Below are 22,050 nucleotides of genomic sequence, written 5' to 3' on the forward strand. Positions count from 1 at the left end.
AACATAAATTAATAACCTATGCAACTCACCATCAAAAAAAAATCTAATTTAAAACTGCACAGAACTGAATAGACAATTTTTCGAGAGGAAAAGCAGATGGCCAAAAGGCACGTGAAAAAATGTAATATTATGTATCACTACCATAAAAGAGGCAAGGAAAAAAATGCACAAACAGCTCAAAGAAATCTGTAGTTTACTTAATAGTATTGTATCAACATTAATTTCTTAGTTTTGCTAAGTGTATCATGGTTATGCAAGATATTAACATTAGAGGAAACGAGGTGAAGGATGTACAGGACTTGAAATTCTTCTTAAAATATAAAATTATTTCCAAAAAAAAGTTAGAAAAGAAAAAAAAAACACTATCACCATTTACTACTACATATGCAAATCAGACATTTAAAAATGACATGAATATAAAAAATAAACTAGATATGAGGGCTTATAAGACTGTCGCACATAATCTGAATCCCAATTCTAAGTTCATCAACAACTTCACTGTTCATCAAACCAACCCCATTTTTCTTGAGTGCTAGAAACCTAAACTCATTAAATGACACATTTATACCATTAACATATCCATTGTTATTTTGGGGTTGTCATTTCCTTCTCCGGGGGTATTCCCCACTCCTGCACTGCGGGTAGATTCTTTACCAACTGAGCCACCAGGGAAACCCTATTTTATATACTAGGCATCCATACAAAGATTTCAATAGGAAAAAAAATTCTGAAACTAATAAGGTTTGACCAACAAAATCATTTATGCCACCTAGTGGTGACTGAAATAAATGACTATTAGCTTAAAATAAGATTTAAAATAATATTTGAGAAGATATATACTTACAATAAGAGAAAATGTTGACAGTATGATAATACCTATTATTACATATCATTTACATAGTCAGACACGACTGAAATGACTTAGCAAAGGTATTAAAAAAAGGATATTTCAGTAAAATCAGTGGAGTGCTTAGTTGCTCAGTCATATCTGACTCTTTGCGACCCCATGGACTGCAGCCCACCAGGCTCCTCTGTCCATGGGGATTCTCCAGGCAAGAATACTGGAGTGGGTTGGCATGCCCTCCTCCAGGGGATCCTTCCAACCCAGGGATAAAATCCAGGTCACCCACATTGCAAGCAGATTCTTTACCGTCTGAGCCACTAGGGAAGTCCAACATCAGCTGAAGATTAATTTAAATTAAAGAGTAACCTGGTGGCATACATGAGCAAGCAGGCTATTCAGTCATTATTTTCATTATGGAGATTTCCTTAAAACACAAAAACTGGGTTACAATTGGAAAAGGCAGAAAGATAAAGGGGCACTGAAGGTAGGGAGTATTCTTGAATGATGAGGATAAAAAAAAAAAAACCTAGAAACTAACTTTCCTTAAACGCAGTCAGCCACTCCTGGTATGTGCAGGGATGAAAAAAACAGGGACAAGGGCAATGAAGCAGTAACAAAGAGAATGTAAATGGAGTTCTCAAAGGACCTGGCTTCTACTCCTTGGCTCTGCGAGTGTTCTTGCACACTTACTCTTTCTGAACTCCCAAACCCAGATCTATAAACTATACAAACAAAGGGACTTCTTTAAACTTTAATATTAACTTCATTTTAATGTTAATTAAATTTAATTCAATTGAAATTTTAATATTCTATCCCCTGGAGAAGGAAATGACAACCCACTCCAGTATTCCTGCCTGGGAAATCCCATGGACAGAGGAACCTGGTGGGCTATAGTCCATGGAGTCACAAACAGTTGGATGGACACAACTAAGCGTGTATGTGAGCACACGCACACACAGGCAATCACAGTAAGAAAAATATTCTTGAATCCAGAATTACTCTGGAAGTATTAACTTAACAAAATAAGCAACACCACTCAATTTCCTGGTGCACAGTAAGTACTTCATCAATGTTAACTATTTGCTGATAGGAGACTTAGGGAGATAGAGGGAAAACAAAAGAACAAAGAGCAAGAGAAAAGAAGGGAGAGGGAGTCTATGCAGTATTTTCTAGTCCCAGCTCTCACACACATATACACATTTAAATACCTTCCTCATAAATGTGAACCAAAAATACTCTTATCATTCTGTATATTTCTATACTTAAAAAGAATTATTATTAAGAAAAATGCTATTACCACCTTTTTGATAAGAAGCAAGAAAAACAATCTCTTTACACTCACTTTTATTAAACAAATAAGGCTGGTAGTGGAACTTTTTTTATTTAATGCATAAACATAAGTCTCTTTATTAGAGAAATTATACATACTGGTGAATATGGTCAATGGTCACATCTATGGGTTAATTCCTTAAAAATCAGAACCAATAATTAGGATAGATTCTATGCTCTCTTTGTTACATCGTGAAGTGTCTTGTGTAGTCATATTCTATTGTTGGAATGACAGCTTGTACAAATTTCAAGAAAATTAGAAGATACCTAAAGGTTTTTAGCTAAGGAAAATAGATTGGTAAATAGTTCTCATTTAAGCTAACATTGTAATTACCCATTTTATTAAGAAAGTAACTCCTCAGAAAATATATAGAAGACAGAATCTTAAATCAAGTATATTAAAAAAACATTCATTCACGCAAGCTGGTGTCTATTCAACACAAGGCTCTCTACAATTTTAAGAATGCTTGACTTATCCCGATTTAATATTTGCATGTTAAGACTTCTTAAAGAGTACAAGTTCTTATTAGCCCAAATATTTTAATATATAAATAAGGACATTGCTGCACATATTTAAATGAGTGGGAAATGGCTTTTTTATTGCCTATAAGTTTTTGAGAGTATGTTAGAAAATGAGACTGTGAAGAATATAAAAATACTGAAGCAAAAGAACAAAAAATAGGTAAAAATCCTCCATAAGGACTGATTCTTGGTTAGTATATGTACCTGCCATAGAATCTGCTATACTGGACTGTCTTTTAACAAATTCCTGAATTTTTTTCCTATGTTCCACTGCACTTAGAAACATTAAGAGCTTAATTTTTATTGATGACTCAATTAGAATTACATAGAGTCTTCCAAGTTGCTATATAGCTTCAAAAATAGAGATGAATGCTCATATTATGCGTAACAGGCTTTCAACAGTAAATCTGGTTTGGACCAAAAACTCCTGGTTGTTTCAATATCACACCAGCTCAATGTTTCTCTAAGGCACACACATCCTATTGGCAATGCTCATGTTATCTATAGTTCCAAGACAGTGGCAACCCCTCAGTCTACATCTAACAGTGAGTGGCACGAACCACTCATTCAAGCTGTTTGGTATTATTGGCTGCTTTTCACAAATCCAGGCTATGGGCATGTGTATTTCAGGATCCAGTAGTTCACTTAATTCCTCTTGTCAACCCCAGAAAAATAAATGGGTGCTCTTATCTGGAGAAAAATGAGAATACTGTATTTGAAGACTACCTGAAATAGAATTCATGTGCTTTTTACTTGTCTTCACTTCAGAGATCTCAGACTGACAAAACCCAGCTTTACTTTTTACCTGATAGGAAACTACACTTTTGATAACATGCTAAATTAGGAATATATCTGAGGAAAAGATATTCATGTGTTATCCTCTAAATTCATAGATTACGCATCTTTCATCAACAGATTAAGCATTTTGAGTTTCTTTTCCATCAAGAGTTAACAGTTGAGAATTGTATACTCTCAGCCATTGCCTTCTGAACAAAGGCACTTGGCAAGCTGCCACCTGGAAGCACATATTGCTCTGAAGCACTGTAACAAAGTAGAGTGAACTGGTTCACAAAGGGATATGTGCTCAACAACTGAACAAGGCCAGAACTATCACAATGCAACATTTTCCAAATAAAGACTCCCACTAAGATTTCCACATCTGAGGGGCTAAATCTCTCAAAAAGGGGGGAAAAAAATCACAGAAGCACTTTGCCTCTAGTCACATACACAGACAGGTAAGGATACATATGAACACCAAGTTCTCCCCCTCCTTCTGCAACAGTTTCAATGATTTTCTTCATCACCTCTGCATGCCTAAATGCAAAAGAATAAATATTAGTATAGATCAACTGGATCAAAATAGGAAAAGCAAGTTTTTGTTTGTGAAAATTTGTAAAAATGTTTACTGTCAGTGATTTTACTATATAACAGTAATTACGTAAAATATTCTCCTCCATACTCTCCAACAAGCCAGACTGTTGAGTCATGCAGAATTTTACTGGGGGAGGGGTTAATTTTCAAAAGCTATGGTAGTCACAAAGGAACACAATGGAACTAGTTAGCTTTCCTATGATGGGGGTGGAAGTGGGATAGGGCAGAAAATCAGAGAAAGGGAATCATGCCAGGGCACAATTGCAGAGCAAGGGCTTTCTGCTCTGAGAAAAAAACAAGAATCCAACCAGACAAATTCAAAAAAGTTACATGAAAATGGTTGGTAAAAAACAACAACAACAAAGAGGTATTTATAATGCTGTGATTTTGACTGCTGAAATATTTAACTGAGAATAAGCCAAAACTGAGTTAAAGAAAAGCCAGTTGGTCAAACTTCATACATATATTTTTTTCAGATAAAAATTATCTGATTCTACTTAGAAAAAAATTTTTTGCCTTTATATAAAGGATATTTACCTAAAGTTTTCCACAAATCTTTTCAGGGCCAACTGGTCAATCTCCTATGCTACATAAAATGGTGATATCAGAGTAATTACCTGAGTAAATTAACTGAGTAAAGGGCATCATACAGAAGAAATGAACTTTTATATGTATCCTGGCTTAAATAAAGCTACTTCAACCTCTGAATACAACCTTCATAACAGAGGCAGTCAACTTAGAAGATGAGAGTAAATGTACTGGCCCTGAGAATATGAAGACATAATCTCAAGCAGCCAATGGCAAGCCTAAAATGCCTTGATTATGTATATAGACTCAGTTTCACTTTTTTAGCCCTGTGAAAACACACTGATACAAAAAAATACCAAATTAGAAAATGTACTTGATTTGGCAGGGTTGAGAAGTTAACTGAAAAGTAGAGGAAAATAGAAATTTTGCATACATCTCCCTTCACTAACCAATAAAAGGAGATTTATAGGTCATCTAGAAAAAGCACAAAGTTAACTTTATATTCCACATTCACAAAAAGATATCACAACAGAACAAACCATTAGTATTTTTTAATCTAAAAAGAATCTTCCAAAATATTCTTGGAGCTAATAACAGGAGTAAAAATCACAAAAATCTATACTGTAACACAATATACAAAAAAAACATTCTTAATGAATTGAAACTTAGAAGAAATTGATAAATTTTGGGGGGGTCTTATATATTACTTAAACACAAACATTTCTAAGGAAGACAACAGAATTTTATTTATGGAGTAAATTTTTTTCTGTTCAGACACTTTATACAGACTCTCAAGTGGTAAATCCATGAAATGTACACACACACACACACACACACACACCTGCATGGGTGAACTGAACACATAGGAGGTGGTGGGAGATGAGGGTGATTTTCAATGGTCACTGTTTTCTTCACATGATCTTGACTGATGTCTTCGTACATGTGCTCAACTGTTAAAGGCTGCCGTTGCTGAAACCATAAAAAATGCTTTGAAATTACTGTTTAAAAACTTTTAGGCCTAAACTTTAGTCTTTATAAATATACTTAGCCCCACCTTCCACATCACTTACAATTTCAAATTCTATACTATTTAGAATCACCAGATTATTTGGGGCAAAGTACCAAATAGGCATGGAGGAGAGTTTGTCCATCAAGGCTATGTGACATCAGCTATCATCTAATACAGAAAAAAGTCCACAAAAAGGCAAGTTCAGAGCTATCAAAACATTTTATAACTTTATAACATCTTTTAGGCCTATTTGTTTTCCTTTTATAGTCATTGGAATGACAGGTTAAACAAGTTAATTTTATTTTAGTTTTTCTTTAATTCAATTAAGTGAAAGTCTACAGGGCAAAAAACCTCACATGCAATATGATCATTCTGCACATGTCTATCTATAATCCCAAACAAAATTTAATATAACAAACCAACTTCAATTTTCTTCACATTTCGAAGGGGTAAGCTCTAGGGACCAAGGAATAAACGTTAACAGATTATTTCTGTTTAATCCTTAGCAATGTTGTTTCACATTAAATAATTCCTAGTTTCTTCAAAATAAGAATTGAATTCAACATGAATCACAAAATTGCAAAACAAATGATTCCTAAAACTTTAAAGGCCAAAATATATACCCATAGACTTAATGACAAAAGAATTCAACTCTCAAATTTTAAATATTTACACTAAAACAAATTTTTCTTTAGTTTTACCTCATCATAGCCAAACAACCATAGTCGTGGTGTCTGGTAATATTTATCATAAGTGATGTAAAGATCATATGTTCTGGTTTGCAAAATAGCATCTTCACCTCCAGCATCAGTTTTAGCTTTACAAGCTTCTACTATTTTCCTTGTATCTAGAGTAGCCTGGTAACAGTGGAGAAAAATTTACAACCATTAAAATCACTATGTGGCATTTTGGCAAATCCTCCCATCCTATGTATTTTTTATTCAACAGCAGATATAACAAAATTCAAGCTAAAATGTTATAATGCTATAAACAATGTACACATAAAAAACTCATTTGATAGATCAAGATATTAAGAACACTAATCCCCAAGTTTACTCGTTAAAAATTAACTAAAGAAAACTCGATTTACAAACCTCATCTGTTTCCAACAATCCACTCTCTTCATATTCTGTTATAAAAAGCAACAAAAGATTAATCAAGTTCAAAATAATTTCCTAAACCAAATTACATATTACTTCAGAGAATGCAAAACCTGGGTTTTTGCTTTAGTTTTGACTGAAGATATTGAATAAATGAGAGAGCTAATTCTATATTTCTAAAGAAGCAAATACTTTACCTAACAGTGCCAGAGAAAGTCGGCATACTTGAGGCTTGATCTATTACTAATACTAACTGGCACGATAATACTACAGAGTCCTTGGTGACTCCATAGGGTAGGCAAGGATATTCATATAACTGGATAAGACATGCTCATTAAGGTAATCAGTGATTTCTACTTGCTGAATCCAGTGGTAAATTCCCAGTTTTCATCTTCAGTTCAGTTCAGTTGCTCAGTCATGTCCGACCCTTTGCGAACCCATGAATTGCAGCACGCCAGGCCTCCCTGTCCGTCACCAACTCCCAGAGTTTACTCAAACTCATGTCCATCGAGTCAGTGATGCCATCCAGCCATCTCATCCTCTGTCGTCCCCTTCTCCTCCTGCCCCTAATCCCTCCCAGCATGAGCGTCTTTTCCAGTGAGTCAACTCTTCGCCTCTTAAGAACATCTGGCATGATTTATTTCTTCTTCCTTGCAACGTTTTCCTTCCTCAGCCTTTAAGATACTACATTTCCCTGGCTTTCCTCCCACCTCACTAACTTTTCCTTCACTATCTCCTATGCAGGTCCTGTTCAACATCTACAGTAACCAAAAGCTCAGTTTTGGGAACTTGCCTCTTCTTCATCCACACCGACTCCCTTGAAGATTTCATCTAGTCCCAATGACTTTAAATGCTGATGACTCTTGAATTTATTCCCTTACTGCAAACATGGATACCCAACTGTTTATTTATGACTCGCATGAATGACTAGGGGACAGCACAAGTATCACATGTCAAAAACTGAGCCCCTGACTTCCCCTCCAAAGCCATTAACTCCTCATCTGAATAACACCTTTCTACACACTCAGGTCAAAAACCCTGGAGTCACACGAGACCACTCATGTCACATTCAATTCAGCAACAAATAATCTTTTAGCCCTACCCTCAAAATATCTAGAATCTTCAGTTTCTCATCACCTCCAGTTACCACCTGAGCCCATGTCACAGCTGTTTCTTGCCTAGATTATCAAAATAGATGCCTGTTGTCCCAAACCCCTTCAGTCTTTATTCCCAACACTGCAGTCATAGCCATTCTTTTGAGATCTTAAAATCTCATTCTGTTGTTCCTTAAAAAAACCCCAACAGCCTCTCATCTCAGAGTTAAAGCCAGGGCCCTACACCATCTGGTTCCTAGGTTACCGCTCTAACTCCACGCCTTATTACCCTCTCCTCATGCCTCTCTAAACATAGGAGCCTCCTTGCAGTATTTATGTAAGTCGTACGTGTTCCCACTTCAGGGCCTTTGCACTCTTCCTCAGATAATCAAACAGCTTGTCCACTTACTTCTTGTCAGGCTATACTCAAAAGGCATATCCTCAGTGAGGTTTCTCTTAACCAACCTATTTAAAAATTACAACACTCATCCTATTACAAGCCTCCCTGTCTCTGCCTGCCTTTACTTTTCAGCCTACCACTTACAACCATCTGAGACAGTTTATGTTTTGCCTTATCTATTGTTTTTGTCTGTGTCCCCTAAATCAAATATTAGCCCTGTGAGATCATGTCTATTGGTTTATCTCCAGCACCAAATGTAGTCTCTGATATATAGATACTGTCTTGCTCAATAAATATTTGCTGAAAAATGGATGAAAATTAACTACTGTATTAGGTACCAATGACACGTTTTAAGCTAAATTCCATACACAGCAATTCTTTCTTTAATTCTATCCAAGGGAAATGTAACAAACATACTAGAAGGTGGTCAGATATTTAAGGCAATTCTATAGCTTAAAACTCTAAAAACTGTTCAGTTCAGTTCAATTGCTCAGTCGTGTCCGACTCTTTGCGACTGCACGGACTGCAGCACACCAGGCTTCCCTGTCCATCACCAACTCCCGAAGCCTGCTCAAGCTCATGTCCATCAAGTTAGTGACGCCATCCAACCATCTCATCCTCTGTCATCCCCTTCTCCTCCTGTCTTCAATCTTGCCTAGCATCAGGGTCTTTTCTTACAAGTCAATTCTTCACATCAGGTGGCCGAAGTACTGAAGAACTAAAACAGTACTTTATTCATAACGTTTCCTGCTCCAACTTAACAACTGCATACCATTCAGAGACAGAATCCAGAAATGAGCATTTGTGCAAGAAGGTGGTCTGACAACTATGAGACTTCCATGTGGAAATAAATCTAAACAAGTAGATCTGGGTTGGGGTTTAAATGCAGATGTCTTGAGCATAGACACGGTATATGAGGTTCCTGTAATCAATTTTGGTTACAAGTAAACTCATCTGGATTTCTTCAACGAATAGGAGTATACATGGAAATAAGGATAAAATTCTTAGTAGAATCCAGGAACAGATATACAGCTAGGTTTCATGGAAGCTTAAAAATAATTTAGGAAACAAAACTGAAAGGTACTTATTCTTTTTGAAAGGTACTTTTAAGTCAAAGGCTTCCCTGGTGGCTCAGATGGTAAAAGAATCTTCCTGCAATGTGGGAGACCTGAGTTTGATCCTTGGGTTGGGAAGATGCCCTGGAGGAGGGCATGGTAACCCACTCCAGTATTCTTGCCTGGAGAATCCCCATGGACAGAGGAGCCTGGCAGGCTACGGTCCAACCCATGAGGTCACAAAGAGTCAGACACAACTCAGCAACTAACACTTTCACTTTTTAAGTCAAGGCTACTCTGGTTGACTAGGCTAAGCTGCCACCGCCTCTTCAGCAAACACCACTTGCCATCTCTACAGATACCACCTTCTACTTCTGCATTCTATCTCACTAAATTCTAAGTACTGGGGGGATTTGGCCACCTTACAGCCTCCAAAATGCCTGCCCTGTTATTTTTCATAGTCTCTTCTTTTTTCCAACTGCTAACCCTCTCTATATATATACATATATTCATATTTAAACTCTCATAGAAAATCTAATGCAGTTTACACACCATTCTTCCTGCCAGACTACAGTCTCCAATTACAGAAATTACAAGAGTAGATAAAAATCTACCTGGGAGTGTAGGGAGTGAGCAGAAAAAGAGAGTGAAACACCATAAAACAGTAACATTTAACAGCTAAGCAGAAGTAAAAGAATCTGGGAAGCAGACTTAGAAGAAACAGTCGAGGAAGGAGGAAAATCCCACATCATAAAAACCAAGGGAGGAAAAGGTTAACAGAATCAAACAAATATAGAGAAGGTTAAGTATTATAAAGACAGATTGGGCTTAATAGAGAGGTTGTCCTGGTGACAGCAATTTCTTCCATCTACTTTTAAATATCTGAAATTTCATATTAAAGATTATCATGCTAATGAAATATGAAGTTTTGAATAGCCATATACTTTTAGACCTGTATTACTGTGTTCTGTTAGTACAATGGGTTTCAAATCTCTTGTAACAATGATTTACTAACACATGAAGTCTAAACTCTCAACTGGCAATCCTAGGAAGGCACTTCAGATTCTCAGGAAGCAGTGGGAGGATTCCATATAGTTTAAAAGGCTCCATTAAGAATAACTATCATAAGGTTTAAGTAGTAAGATGCTATCAAAAAGGAAAAAGAAAATACTAAATCCCTAAACAAATTTTCTTCTGTTCTGAAAGAATTTAGGAATTAGCTTAAGAATCTGTATCTTATGGCTGTCTCTGGCATTAAATATTTATGATCAATACTGATCCAGCAGAAATAATGCTATCAAGGCCATGCTCTGGGTAAAATCCAAGAGCAAGGTAAGTTCTGCACTGATTAAATTTAAACTAAACAAATCCTCTCTAGGCTGTTAAAATTCAGAACTCAATAAAGTAGAATTCTTAATCCACACCAATTAAATATATTCTATAATCAATACTCTATTGTGATTAAAACAAATCCATGACACAAATACCTTCCATATCTGCAGCTTCTCCTTCCTCTTCCTCTTCCTCCTCCTCACATAAAGCTGAGCAATCTTGGAGTTTTATACTGTCCTTTGAAATTAATTAAATTTAAAGTCATTTAAATATGTTCATGAGTTCAAATACTGAGCATCCACATGCCAGCACAGTGCTAACCACTGCAAAAGTAAGCATGATGAGATATTTCTTATACTCAAAAAACTCCTACTTCATATGAAAAACCCATAAACCAATCATTAAAAACCATGTGCTAACCTGGTTAGCACTGAAAAATATAGAAAGTATCATAGAAGCACCAGGAGTCATTTAAAAATTGTTGCCAGTTGCACTTCTGACAAAACAATATTTCTAGCTAACCAATTCACTAGTATTAGAAAGTCAGTTCAAAGTTAACTCATACACTTAGAGAAAAATAAGTGTATATATATATATTTATAAATCACAATACATTTACATGTTAATATTATAAATCAAATACTATCATATTCTCTAATTTAACATTCCTGGTTGAATTAAGCAATTACAATTATTATAACACATAAGATTTCAGTTCAATTTAACTATATCTGCATTAAAATGACATAATGCTAACCAAAGACAAGCCTAATATAATATACAATTACCACTTTCACAAAATTAATATTCTAAAAATCTGAAGTCAATGTAGTAGGTCAAAAAACTGGACATTCAGTTTCACCTAATTTATAATTTTATTTTAATAGTATGTATTCTAAGCCCTAAATTAAAAAATCATTTAAATTCTGTATTAAATAGGAAATAACAGGGAAGATAAATTCTAGTTGTAAATCATTCCAAGTACTCAACCATTAGTAAGACATGAGAATGCTAAGTGGGATACTAAGTACCATATTAACCATTATTAAATTTATTAAAAATTCCTGAGAGGGTTTATCATAAACCTATCAAAACAATGGATCCACACTCTGCCATTTGTTATTCCCAAAGTCTGATCCATACACATTAATCGCTGGAATAAACAAGAGCTTCTGAAGCAGCAATGCCATTTATGCAATTTCTCCTTAGTCAAATTCTCCAAAAAGCAGAACTTCAAAAGGATGAATTCTCAGACTAATGAACTGAACTGTAATCCCTAACAAGCATAAAATTGTACACTGGAAAAAAAAAAGAAAAAACCTTGTTTGGGTTTTTAACACCTTCTGTTAAGCCCCAGTAACAAATCCCAAAATATCCAGGTGACAAAAACACGTAAAGACAAGGATCTTAATCTAGGAACTGCTGCAGCTAACTGTTTCAGAAAGACAAAAAGAACAGTTACTCTGTCAAATATTCTATCCTCTAAGAGAATGGAGTATTTAACAAAATAGTTAAGAAAATATAAAGGTGAAAGTGTTTTGCATTATTTTATATTATTTCAAACTACTATACAAAAATATGAAGACAACTATAATCATTCTTTAGAAATGAAAAGCTAGTATAGATAGTCTAAATTATTGAAAAGTTTCAAGCAGAAAATTTCTACCCAATTGTATATTTTTACCCTTCCTTCAAATAAACTGTACAATATGACCCAACTGATTTAGCTTCCACTCATTCAAAACGTCATGATTTTGGACGCTATAAAGCTTCCTTTAAATTTTCAAAACAAAAAACAGAACAAAAAACAAGAACCCCTCAAATCAGCAGTAAATTAAGAAACTTCAGAAGAAATGAATAAACTGCTTAAGACAATGTTTAAACTACAAATTAAACACGATATTATCAGCAATCTATTACAGTAATCAGCAAGTAAGTAAACCCCCTCAAAAACCTCCACTTACAGAATGTGTGGGAGCTCTGTTTAAAAACAAAAAGCCATTTCTTGTAAACTGGCCTAGAAATCTTCCCAAATAGTAAAAATTTATAGATTTTAACCAGTTAGTCTCAAAAAATGTTTTTCTTAACCATTTGACAGAGTAAAGAAAAGAAAAGCTCTGGGAAACAGTGGTGTTTTGGTATGCTGATGCAGAAAAATGAGAGGAAATAAAATAACTGGAATTTAAAAGAGTTGATAATAAATACTGATAGTAAGAGTTTGTATATGAATGATATGAATAACCTCAAAACAAATATACAAGCAAATAACTAGGTCACTGAATTTAAATACATAACTAATAACCATTACCTTGCTTTCCAGTGTAATCTCCTTAACTGCTTCGGTTATTCCTGCAATACCTGTTTAAAATTCAGCAGAAAATAACTAAAATTAAGTTGTAAAGACCTTCAATTTACCTGATTTGAGCAATATAAAAACTTTGAACATTATCTAAATTCTCAAAGTTCTCTGAAATGAGAAAGCAATGTTAGCAGCACTTTTACAAATGAACTCTAATGGGAATAAATAATCACAAAGGTACTTCTCAAAATTAAATAACTTTTAAAATATCAGTTTAATATTTTTACCATAAATTATCCTAGCCTATCTTTCCTCATTTAGTATCCTTCATTTATTTTATTTACTTGCCTTGCATGAGCCTATCAGAATAAATATTCTCACAAAGTAAAGAGACTATAGGAGTCATATAACCTGCAATGAAATTTTCTCAATAAGATAATGGTTATGTTAAATATGCTATTTGCTTCAGAGATCTAGGACCTCCAAAGGAAGTAATATCACATCAGATTTATATGAGACTTTCTATTTTACTGCTTCTGTATTTTATATAGTCCTCACAAACACTGTTTTGTAAGGAGGTCACAGTAATGGTTTCTCCCTATAAAGAAATGAAGTCTCCAGAGAAAGAAACTTATATAAATCTCACAGTTACATGAAGAACCTGGGATTCAAATCCACATCTGCTCTTCGGTTCAATGCTCTATCCACTGTACCTCATTAAGCAGCTACCTTGGAAACCACTTATCTCAATGAAGGTGACATTAAGAAGATGGCAGGATCGTAAGTCAGCTAAATAATATTTCTAATTCAAAATATCCATCGGTGTTTTCAAATGATTCAACAAGGATGGGAAACAGTAAAGAAAAATAAAAACAAAAAACCTAAACACAAAATATGCTCTGCTCTTTTGTTTATCTTCTGAAGCTTTATCTGTTCAACATATCCAATCCAAAGAGTCATTTTCAAATAGACAATGTCAGTCACAATCCATAGCTTGAGCATAAACTTTTATATCAGAGTAGTTTTTCTAGAAATTATTTTATAATAGTATGATTATTAACATAATGGATATCTATTACAACTTACTGAGACTACTTCACAGAAACAAAGAAAATAAACCTCTTCAATCCATCTAAATATAATGCAGTAGCATCTCATTAAATCAGACTCTCCTAAAAGGAGGACATACTGGAAAAGAAAAAGAAAGCTGAAAGGATTCTAATGAAGGTAACACTGTACCAGTTGTGATGGTTAATCTCCTATGTCAACTTGGACATTGTATCCCATAGTCTGATCAAACAGCAGTCTAAATGTTACTTCTGAAGGTTATTTTTAAAATGTGCTTAACATTTAAATCAGTATACTTAAGAGTAAAGCAGATCACTCTCCATAATGTAGGTGAGCCTCATTCAATGAGCAGATGATTAAGAAAAAGAGACTTAGTCTCTTAATAGACTTTTTTTTTCTTAAGAAAAAAACAGTTTGTAGAGGAATTAATTCTGCTTCCAGACTGGCCTCAGACTCTAGCTGTATGAACTGACCATTACAAGTCTTCAGACTGCTGGCCAGCCTGCCCTTTACATTTCAGAACTGCTAGCTTCCACAATCATGTAAGGACTTCCCTAATGGCTTAGTGGGTGAAGAATCTGTCTGCAAAGCAGGACACCCCAGTTTGATTCCTGGGTCAGGAAGATCCCCTGGAGAAGGGATAGGCTACCCACTCTAGTATTCTTAGGCTACCCTGGTGGCTCAGACCATAAAGAATCCGCCTGCAATGTGGAGACCTGGTTCAGTCCCTGGGTTGCGAAGATCCTCTGGAGGAAGGGATATCTAGCAACCCACTCCACTATTCTGGCCTGGAGAATCCTCATGGACAGAGGAGAATGGCAGGCTACAGTCCATGAGGTCTTAAAGAACTGGACACAACTGAGTGACTAAGGATAGCACAGCACAATCATTCCAACACCTGCTTACCTCTGTGACGAATGCCTTTGTAAATATGCACCTGGATTCTGGGACAGGGATTAAGGAACACAACTAAACAACTGAGAGTCTCACTAACTTGACATCAGAAACAGAGTGCTATAACCAGTGGCTCTACTCTGTCAACAGGCAATTTCTTACAGACCTGCCATCCACATCTTCCATTAATGAAGACAAAAACAGAAAACTGGAAAGATTTTGGGAAGATGCAGGGGAAAAAACATACAAAAAGTCTAACAGCACTATTCAGCTGAGGACAGAGGATGATTCTGAAATTATTTTAAGAAGTTGTTAAAACTGCTATTTTTTCTAGGCCTTGACATAACAATATTCAACTCATTAAGGAACAAGAAAGCTTCAAGGAACTCGGGTCCTGAATCTGTTTCTGAATCATTTAAGGAAACAGATGGCAGTGTCCTTTAGTCAGAGCAGAGGAAAAACAAACTTAAAGAGGTACTTTTCCCTGTGCAGATTATTTAGCCCTCTGACTACTGCAGTGAATCTCAACTGAGAGCAATAATTTTGCCTTCATGGTGTATTTGGCAGTGTGTAGTGGCAAGCAGCACAGTACTATAAAATGTGGTACACTCCAAGGGCATTTTTTCCTAATTTGTTCTCCAGCTTCTTTTCAGGTAAAAATCTTCTGGTACAAAACTATGCCTGTGTTGCTTTATTTTTTAAATCAAGGCTGTTATAAAAGATTGCAAAAGAGTTAGAACAGATTAAACACATGCCATTCTATTCTCCTCTTACCTGTATTATGATAAGTATCTACCCATCCCCCATCACCATCATCTTCTTCAATGATAGCTTCCAATTCATCTGAATATTCCATCTGTTTACACCGCTTGTAGCACGGAACTATAAAGAAATGGCAAGGGCAGTTACTAGGATATATTTTGCTTCCTGTAAATCCATTTTAAAAAGAGTTTATTCCATAAAATATATTCCTACCACCAAAATATTAAGTGAATATTATTTTTATTTCTAGTAAGAGTATTTAAGAGTTACACTCAACCCACAGACATATAACTATTTGATGACACTTATTTTTCCCTAAATAGCTTTGTGAGAAGACAAGTAGAAAGGCTCTACTGAGAGTGTTCAAAGTACCCTCTACCTTTATGATCTGTGATCAGCAAACCTAAAGTCAGAGATGACATTGTTCAACCTCAGGCTAATGAATAACATATCAGTTTAGTGACTTTACTCTCAGAACATGGAGGCACTACTTGTCATACTCGGAGGTGGTAGAGGTGACCTCTGGTTTACAATGTTAAAGTAACTTTCAATATGAGCTTCATAATTTGTATTTAAGCTCCAGCGATTAATAACAGATAAACCAGTGTAAAGTTCACTAATCTGCTAAACTTTACTCTCTTACAAAAACTGGTGCCAAGTTCTTCATATAGCATATGCTTCGATCAACAAGTATTATTCATATAAGCCTAAAACTGAAAAATCATAAGGTAAAAACATTACAATGTGGGGTCAACAAAGTGCTATTAATCTCTTGATTTTTTTTTTTTTAAAAACAAGCAAGATAGACATGACCAATCCCATAAAAAACTATACTGTAGGAAATAAAAAACTGATGTTTTGTACGTATTTTCCCTTTCCTATAATGAGCAGAACACAAATCAATGCATTGTTATATGTCATTACACTGTGACTGTAACAACCTTTTGATGTTGTTTTCAAATTAGCTTTATAACAACCTCATTAATTTCATAAATATTTGTTTCAGAAACACATCTGTGCCTACAGGTAATCTTTCAATGACACAATGGATAATAAAACCTCTAGCTTTGAGATTTTAAATATCCAAGGTAGTATCAATTATATCTTCCATGAAAAACTTAGGTTTAAAAAAGACTGATATTAAGTAGCTGAAAAGATTATAATTACGAAGTCCACTTAAAAGGTCCAACAAGGGTATCTTTTCACCTTGCTTATAGTTTCCTTTGTTGTGCAGAAGCTTTTAATTTTAATTAGGTCCCATTTGTTTATTTTTGCTTTTATTTCCAATATTCTGGGAGGTGGGTCATAGAGGATCCTGCTGTGATTTATGTCAGAGAGTGTTTTGCCTATGTTCTCCTCTAGGAGTTTTATAGTTTCTGGTCTTACGTTTAGATCTTTAATCCATTTTTAGTTTATTTTTGTGTATGGTGAAAAGACAGCCTTCAGAATGGGAGAAAATAATAGCAAATGAAGCAACTGACAAACAAGTAATCTCAAAAAATACAAACAACTCCTGCAGCTCAATTCCAGAAAAATAAACGACCCAATCAAAAAATGGGCCAAAGAACCAAACAGACATTTCTCCAAAGAAGACATACAGATGGCTAACAAACACATGAAAAGATGCTCAACATCACTCATTATCAGAGAAATGCAAATCAAAACCACAATGAGGTACCATTTCATGCCAGTCAGAATGGCTGCAATCCAAAAGTCTACAAGCAATAAATGCTGGAAAGGGTGTGGAGAAAAGGGAACCCTCTTACACTGTTGGTGGGAATGCAGACTAGGACAGCCACTATGGAGAACAGTGTGGAGATTCCTTAAAAAACTGGAAATAGAACTGCCATACGACCCAGCAATCCCACTGCTGGGCACACACACAGACGAAACCAGAACTGAAAGAGACACGTGTACCCCAATGTTCATCGCAGCACTGTTTATAATAGCCAGGACATGGAAGCAACCTAGATATCCAGCAGTAGACAAATGGATGAGAAAGCTGTGGTACATATACACAATGCAATACTACTCAGCCATTAAAAAGAATACATTTGAATCAGTTCTAATGAGGTGGATGAAACTGGAGCCGATTATACAGAGTGAAGTAAGCCAGAAAGAAAAACACCAATACAGTATACTAACACATATATATGGAATTTAGAAAGATGGTAACGATAACCCTGTATGTGAGACAGCAAAAGAGACACAGATGTACAAAACAGTCTTTTGGACTCTGTGGGAGAGGGAGAGGGTGGGATGATTTGGGAGAACGGCATTGAAACATGTATAATATCATATGTGAAACGAATCGCCAGTCCAGGTTTGACGCATGATACAGGTTGCTTGGGGCTGGTGCACTGGGATGACCCAGAAGGATGGTATGGGAAGGGAGGTAGGAGGGGGGTTCAGGATGGGGAACACATGTACACCCGTGGCAGATTCGTGTCAATGTATGGCAAAACAAATACAATATTGTAAGGTAATTAACCGTCAATTAAAACAAATACATTTATTTTAAGGGAAAAAAAAGGTCCAACAAGGGGACTTCCTTGGCAGTTCTGCTGATACGACTCTGCACTTCCACTGGAGGCAGCACGGATTCAATCTCTGGCCAGGGAACTAAGATCCTGTATGCCACTGCAGTCAGTGCAGCAAAAACAACAACAACAAATAGCCCAGTAAGAAGTCCAATTTTGCTTAGAGCCATTCTCATCATAAATCTACACTTTTTGGCAAAAAAAGAAATAACAAAATGGAGATAAAATCAAGTATGGAAAAAATAGTCTAACATAGGAAAAAAAAAACTTTACCATAGGGAAAGGCTACCCACTCCAGTATTCTGGCCTGGAGAATTCCATGGACTGTCCATGAGGTCACAAAGAGATGGACATGACTGAATGACTTTCACTTTCATATAACATTCAGAATTTCATTAAATTCCCAATTTTCTGTCAGAGAGAAGCTAGAAGTACAGCTTTAAGTACAAATTACAATCAGTAAGGACGAGGAACAAGATGGCAGAGTGGTAGGTGGACATGGAATACATCTCTTTCCAAGGATACATCAGGAATATACCTTCAGACACAGAAATGCTTTTCTTCCAAGGAGCAAAGGCCTTTTAATTTCATGGCTGCAGGCATCATCTGCAGTGATTTTGGAGCCATTTAGGCTGTCACAAATCAGCTGTTTCCCTCTCGGCCTTAAATGTTTCTCCTGTGACTCGGATGCCCCAATGTGGGGATCAGACCCTTGCTTCAGTTCCCTCACTCACTGAGGGCAGAGGATGAGATGGTGGGATGGCATCACTGAGTCAATGGACATGAGTAAACTCCAGGAGTTGGTGATGGACAGGGAGGCCTGGCATGTTGCAGTCCTTTGGGTTGCAAAGAGTCGGACACGACCGAGCAACTGAACTGACTGACTGAAATGGAGTGAGAATCAGACAGTCCTTGCCGCAGCCATACATACCTTACACGGTGCAGTGGCTGGGAGCTGGAGTTTAGGGATTGTGGAGCAATCCCAGGATGAGGGCTGCTGTTGACTATGGAGAGACGGATTGAGGGGATGTGAAGGAGGAGACTGGTGGGAAATGCTGAGGGAGGAAAGCTGGGCAGCCAAGGAAGCAAGGCAATACGGCTGAGTCATGTGTAGGGGGTAGAGCCATAACCATAATCTCTCTCCCCTGACACGCCAGCATCAGCAGCTGAACAATAGAGAGACTGGCCCATCAAATGCCTGATGCACTGAATTACAGAGTAGGACCCCACCCAGAGTGCCCCTTTAAGTGTCTAACGTGCTGACCTACAGAATAGGATCCCAGGCAGGGGGCCCCTCTATGTGCCTGATGCGCCGAACAACAGAGAAGGACCCCACACAAGGGAGCCCTGTAAGTGCCTGTACGGGCAGAGCTACTACGGAGTGAGACTGGCCAAATAGGCCTTCTGATTGCCAGCTACAAGAGGCTCAAAAACACTGATAGGGCCATAACTCCTGTGGCAGAGGTAGTCCATGTCCTTGCACACTTAGCGCCGCGAGGGTACCTGCAAGCCAAGCAGCTGCGCTACCTTCATGCTCAACTCGCACTGGGGTAGAGCTGCCACAGGCAAAAAAACGTCTGTGTCTATGCACACAGGGTCTCTCAGGTTGTGTCGAACTCTCTGCGACCCCATGGACTGTGGCCTGCCAGCCTTCTCTGTCAGGCACGGGAGTTCTCCAGGCAAGAATACTGGAACATATTGGCCTATGCTGCTGCTGCTAAGTCGCTTCAGTCGTGTCCAACTCTGTGCAACCCCACAGATGACAGCCCACCAGGCTCCTCTGCCCCTGCGATTCTCCAGGCAAGAATACTGGAGTGGGATGCCATTTCCTTCTCCAATGTTGGCCAATACTAGTTGCCAAACCCTTCTAGAGCACCATATTTCCTGCTGCCTGAGCCCCCAACTCCTCTGAGTACCTGGTGCTGCCAGAACCCCTGCAACTCAAGCAGCTGCACCACCTCCACACCTGACCCTCACAGAGGCAAACCCAGGTCCTCCAGGGCAGCCTCAGGAGCAAACCCCAGTGGACAACCGATATCCAGAGGTGGAAATAAAACCATAATGGAAACCCAGGGGCAGTGTCACTAAGGGAAAAGACCCAAAACCCTCCTACCAGCTGTACAAGCTGCAGATTAAATTCACACAATCAACTAGGCAGATTTTGAGTGTGCAGAATATATAAAAGGTCATTGAGAGATCTCACAAAAGGAAACGCACTAGTTCTGAAAGCTGTGGACACTGGAGGCAAGAACACGTAGAAGGACCATATTAGCATCTGAGCTGCCCTCACAGCAGGTCCAGAGATCAGCACAGTGTTAGAGGGCATCCTAGGGCGGTGAGGTGGAAGTACTCTGACAGCAGTGACTCAAGAAAAACATTTAGCATTCTTATGTTTTGACTTGTTCTCTAGATTCTTCTGGATTTTTTTTTTTCCCTCCCTCTGTTGTAGTCACCAATTTTATTGGCACTATGAAATCTAACTAAGCTTTTGAGCTTTTTTTTCCCCTCAGTCACATTTTTTATTGCTGTTATAAACCTCTGCCTCTATATGGGACTTTTGCAGTTAGGGGAGTTCTTTTTTAATTTTGATTTTTTAAACCTATTATTATATTTCTACATTTATTCCTCCATTTGCTTTTCCCCTTGCAGTTAACCTTCAATATATATAAATCTTCTTTATCTCTATTTAGCTTTGCATATCTATTCTTTCTTTTCCTTCTTTACTTTAGTCTCAACATATTTGTTAGTTTTATTTTCATTGCTTTCTTCCCTAATTGGCACCTTGCTTTAGTTTTGTTTCCCAGTTTGTGTTTTATAAAGTTTTGTTCTGATAGATATAATTTTTGGTTCCCTTTGTTCACCAGGTCCATTTATTGTACTTTATTTTTGTTGGACTGTTTTGAATCTGCTTATGGGTGTATATGCATATGTGTACATCCAGTCAAGCTTTTAATAGTCATTATAAACCTCTGCCTCTACATTGGGCCTTTGAAGTTTTGTGAAGTTTTCCTTTTCCTCCTTTTCTCTTTCTTCTTCTGTGTTTTTTCTTTTCTCTATTTCATAAGTATAACTTTCTTAAACCTATTATACTTTTCTACTTTTCTTCCTTAGTTTGCCTTCCCTACTGTTCTTTTCTCCTTGCAGTTAATCTTCAATGTATATAAATCGTCTTCATCTACCTCTATTTAACACTGCATAGCTACTCTTTCTTTCCTCTCAACATACTTGTTACTATTATTTTCATTGCTTTATTCCCCAACTGGCACCTTGCTTCAGTTTTGTTTTCCAGTTTGTACTTTAGTTAGCGTTGTTCTTAACTGGTAACTATAACCTTTGATTCCCCATGTTCGCTGGGTCAATCTATTGTACTTTATTTTGTTGGACTGTTTGGACTTTGCTCGTGGGTATATATATGTGTGTATATACCATTATTTTAAGTAGTATTTGCCTGATTTTATAACTGCCATTTGTCTGAGGTTCATCTTTGGTTTCTCATTTTGGATATTTGTTCTAATCTCACTTAATGCCTTAACAAACCACTTGTGGAATCTTCGTTCCTGACCAGAGATCAAGTCCTGAGCCTTTGGAGTGGGAGCACTGACTCCAAGACCCTAGACTTCCAGAGAACTGACCCTAGGCAGTATCAAATAGTGAAAACGCCCACAAAGGAAATCACCTGAATACAAGACCCAGCATCACCCAACCACCAGGAACACCCTGTGCAAGACGCCTCATCTAAACAAACAAAACAAAAATACAGCCATCGGCAGACAGGATTATCACCTCACTCAGCCTTACACATCAGAGGAATAACAGACACTCAGCACAAATCTCACCCTATAAGAAGCTTACACAAACCACTAGACCAACCTTAGAGGGTAGAAACCAAAAGGAAAAAGGAAT

At 37.0% G+C, this 22,050-nt stretch overlaps 1 protein-coding gene across 1 annotated transcript in view; it reads right to left on the reverse strand.

Moving 5' to 3' along the window:
- Positions 1–2,175: 2,175 nt before the first annotated feature.
- The window catches only part of ATG3 (autophagy related 3), a 34,728-nt gene continuing 14,853 nt past the window's right edge, over positions 2,176–22,050 (reverse strand). The window contains exons 5-12 of the mRNA XM_069553228.1: positions 15,620–15,727; positions 12,893–12,942; positions 10,740–10,821; positions 6,698–6,732; positions 6,305–6,460; positions 5,436–5,563; positions 3,941–4,009; positions 2,176–2,440 (exon numbers count right to left, since the gene is read on the reverse strand). Of these exons, the coding sequence (XP_069409329.1) occupies positions 2,359–2,440; positions 3,941–4,009; positions 5,436–5,563; positions 6,305–6,460; positions 6,698–6,732; positions 10,740–10,821; positions 12,893–12,942; positions 15,620–15,727 (710 nt within the window). The 3' untranslated portion in view covers positions 2,176–2,358. The remainder of the gene's footprint in view (positions 2,441–3,940; positions 4,010–5,435; positions 5,564–6,304; positions 6,461–6,697; positions 6,733–10,739; positions 10,822–12,892; positions 12,943–15,619; positions 15,728–22,050) is intronic.

The sequence above is a fragment of the Ovis canadensis genome, chromosome 1, assembly GCF_042477335.2.
Source record: "Ovis canadensis isolate MfBH-ARS-UI-01 breed Bighorn chromosome 1, ARS-UI_OviCan_v2, whole genome shotgun sequence".
NCBI lineage: Eukaryota > Metazoa > Chordata > Mammalia > Artiodactyla > Bovidae > Ovis > Ovis canadensis.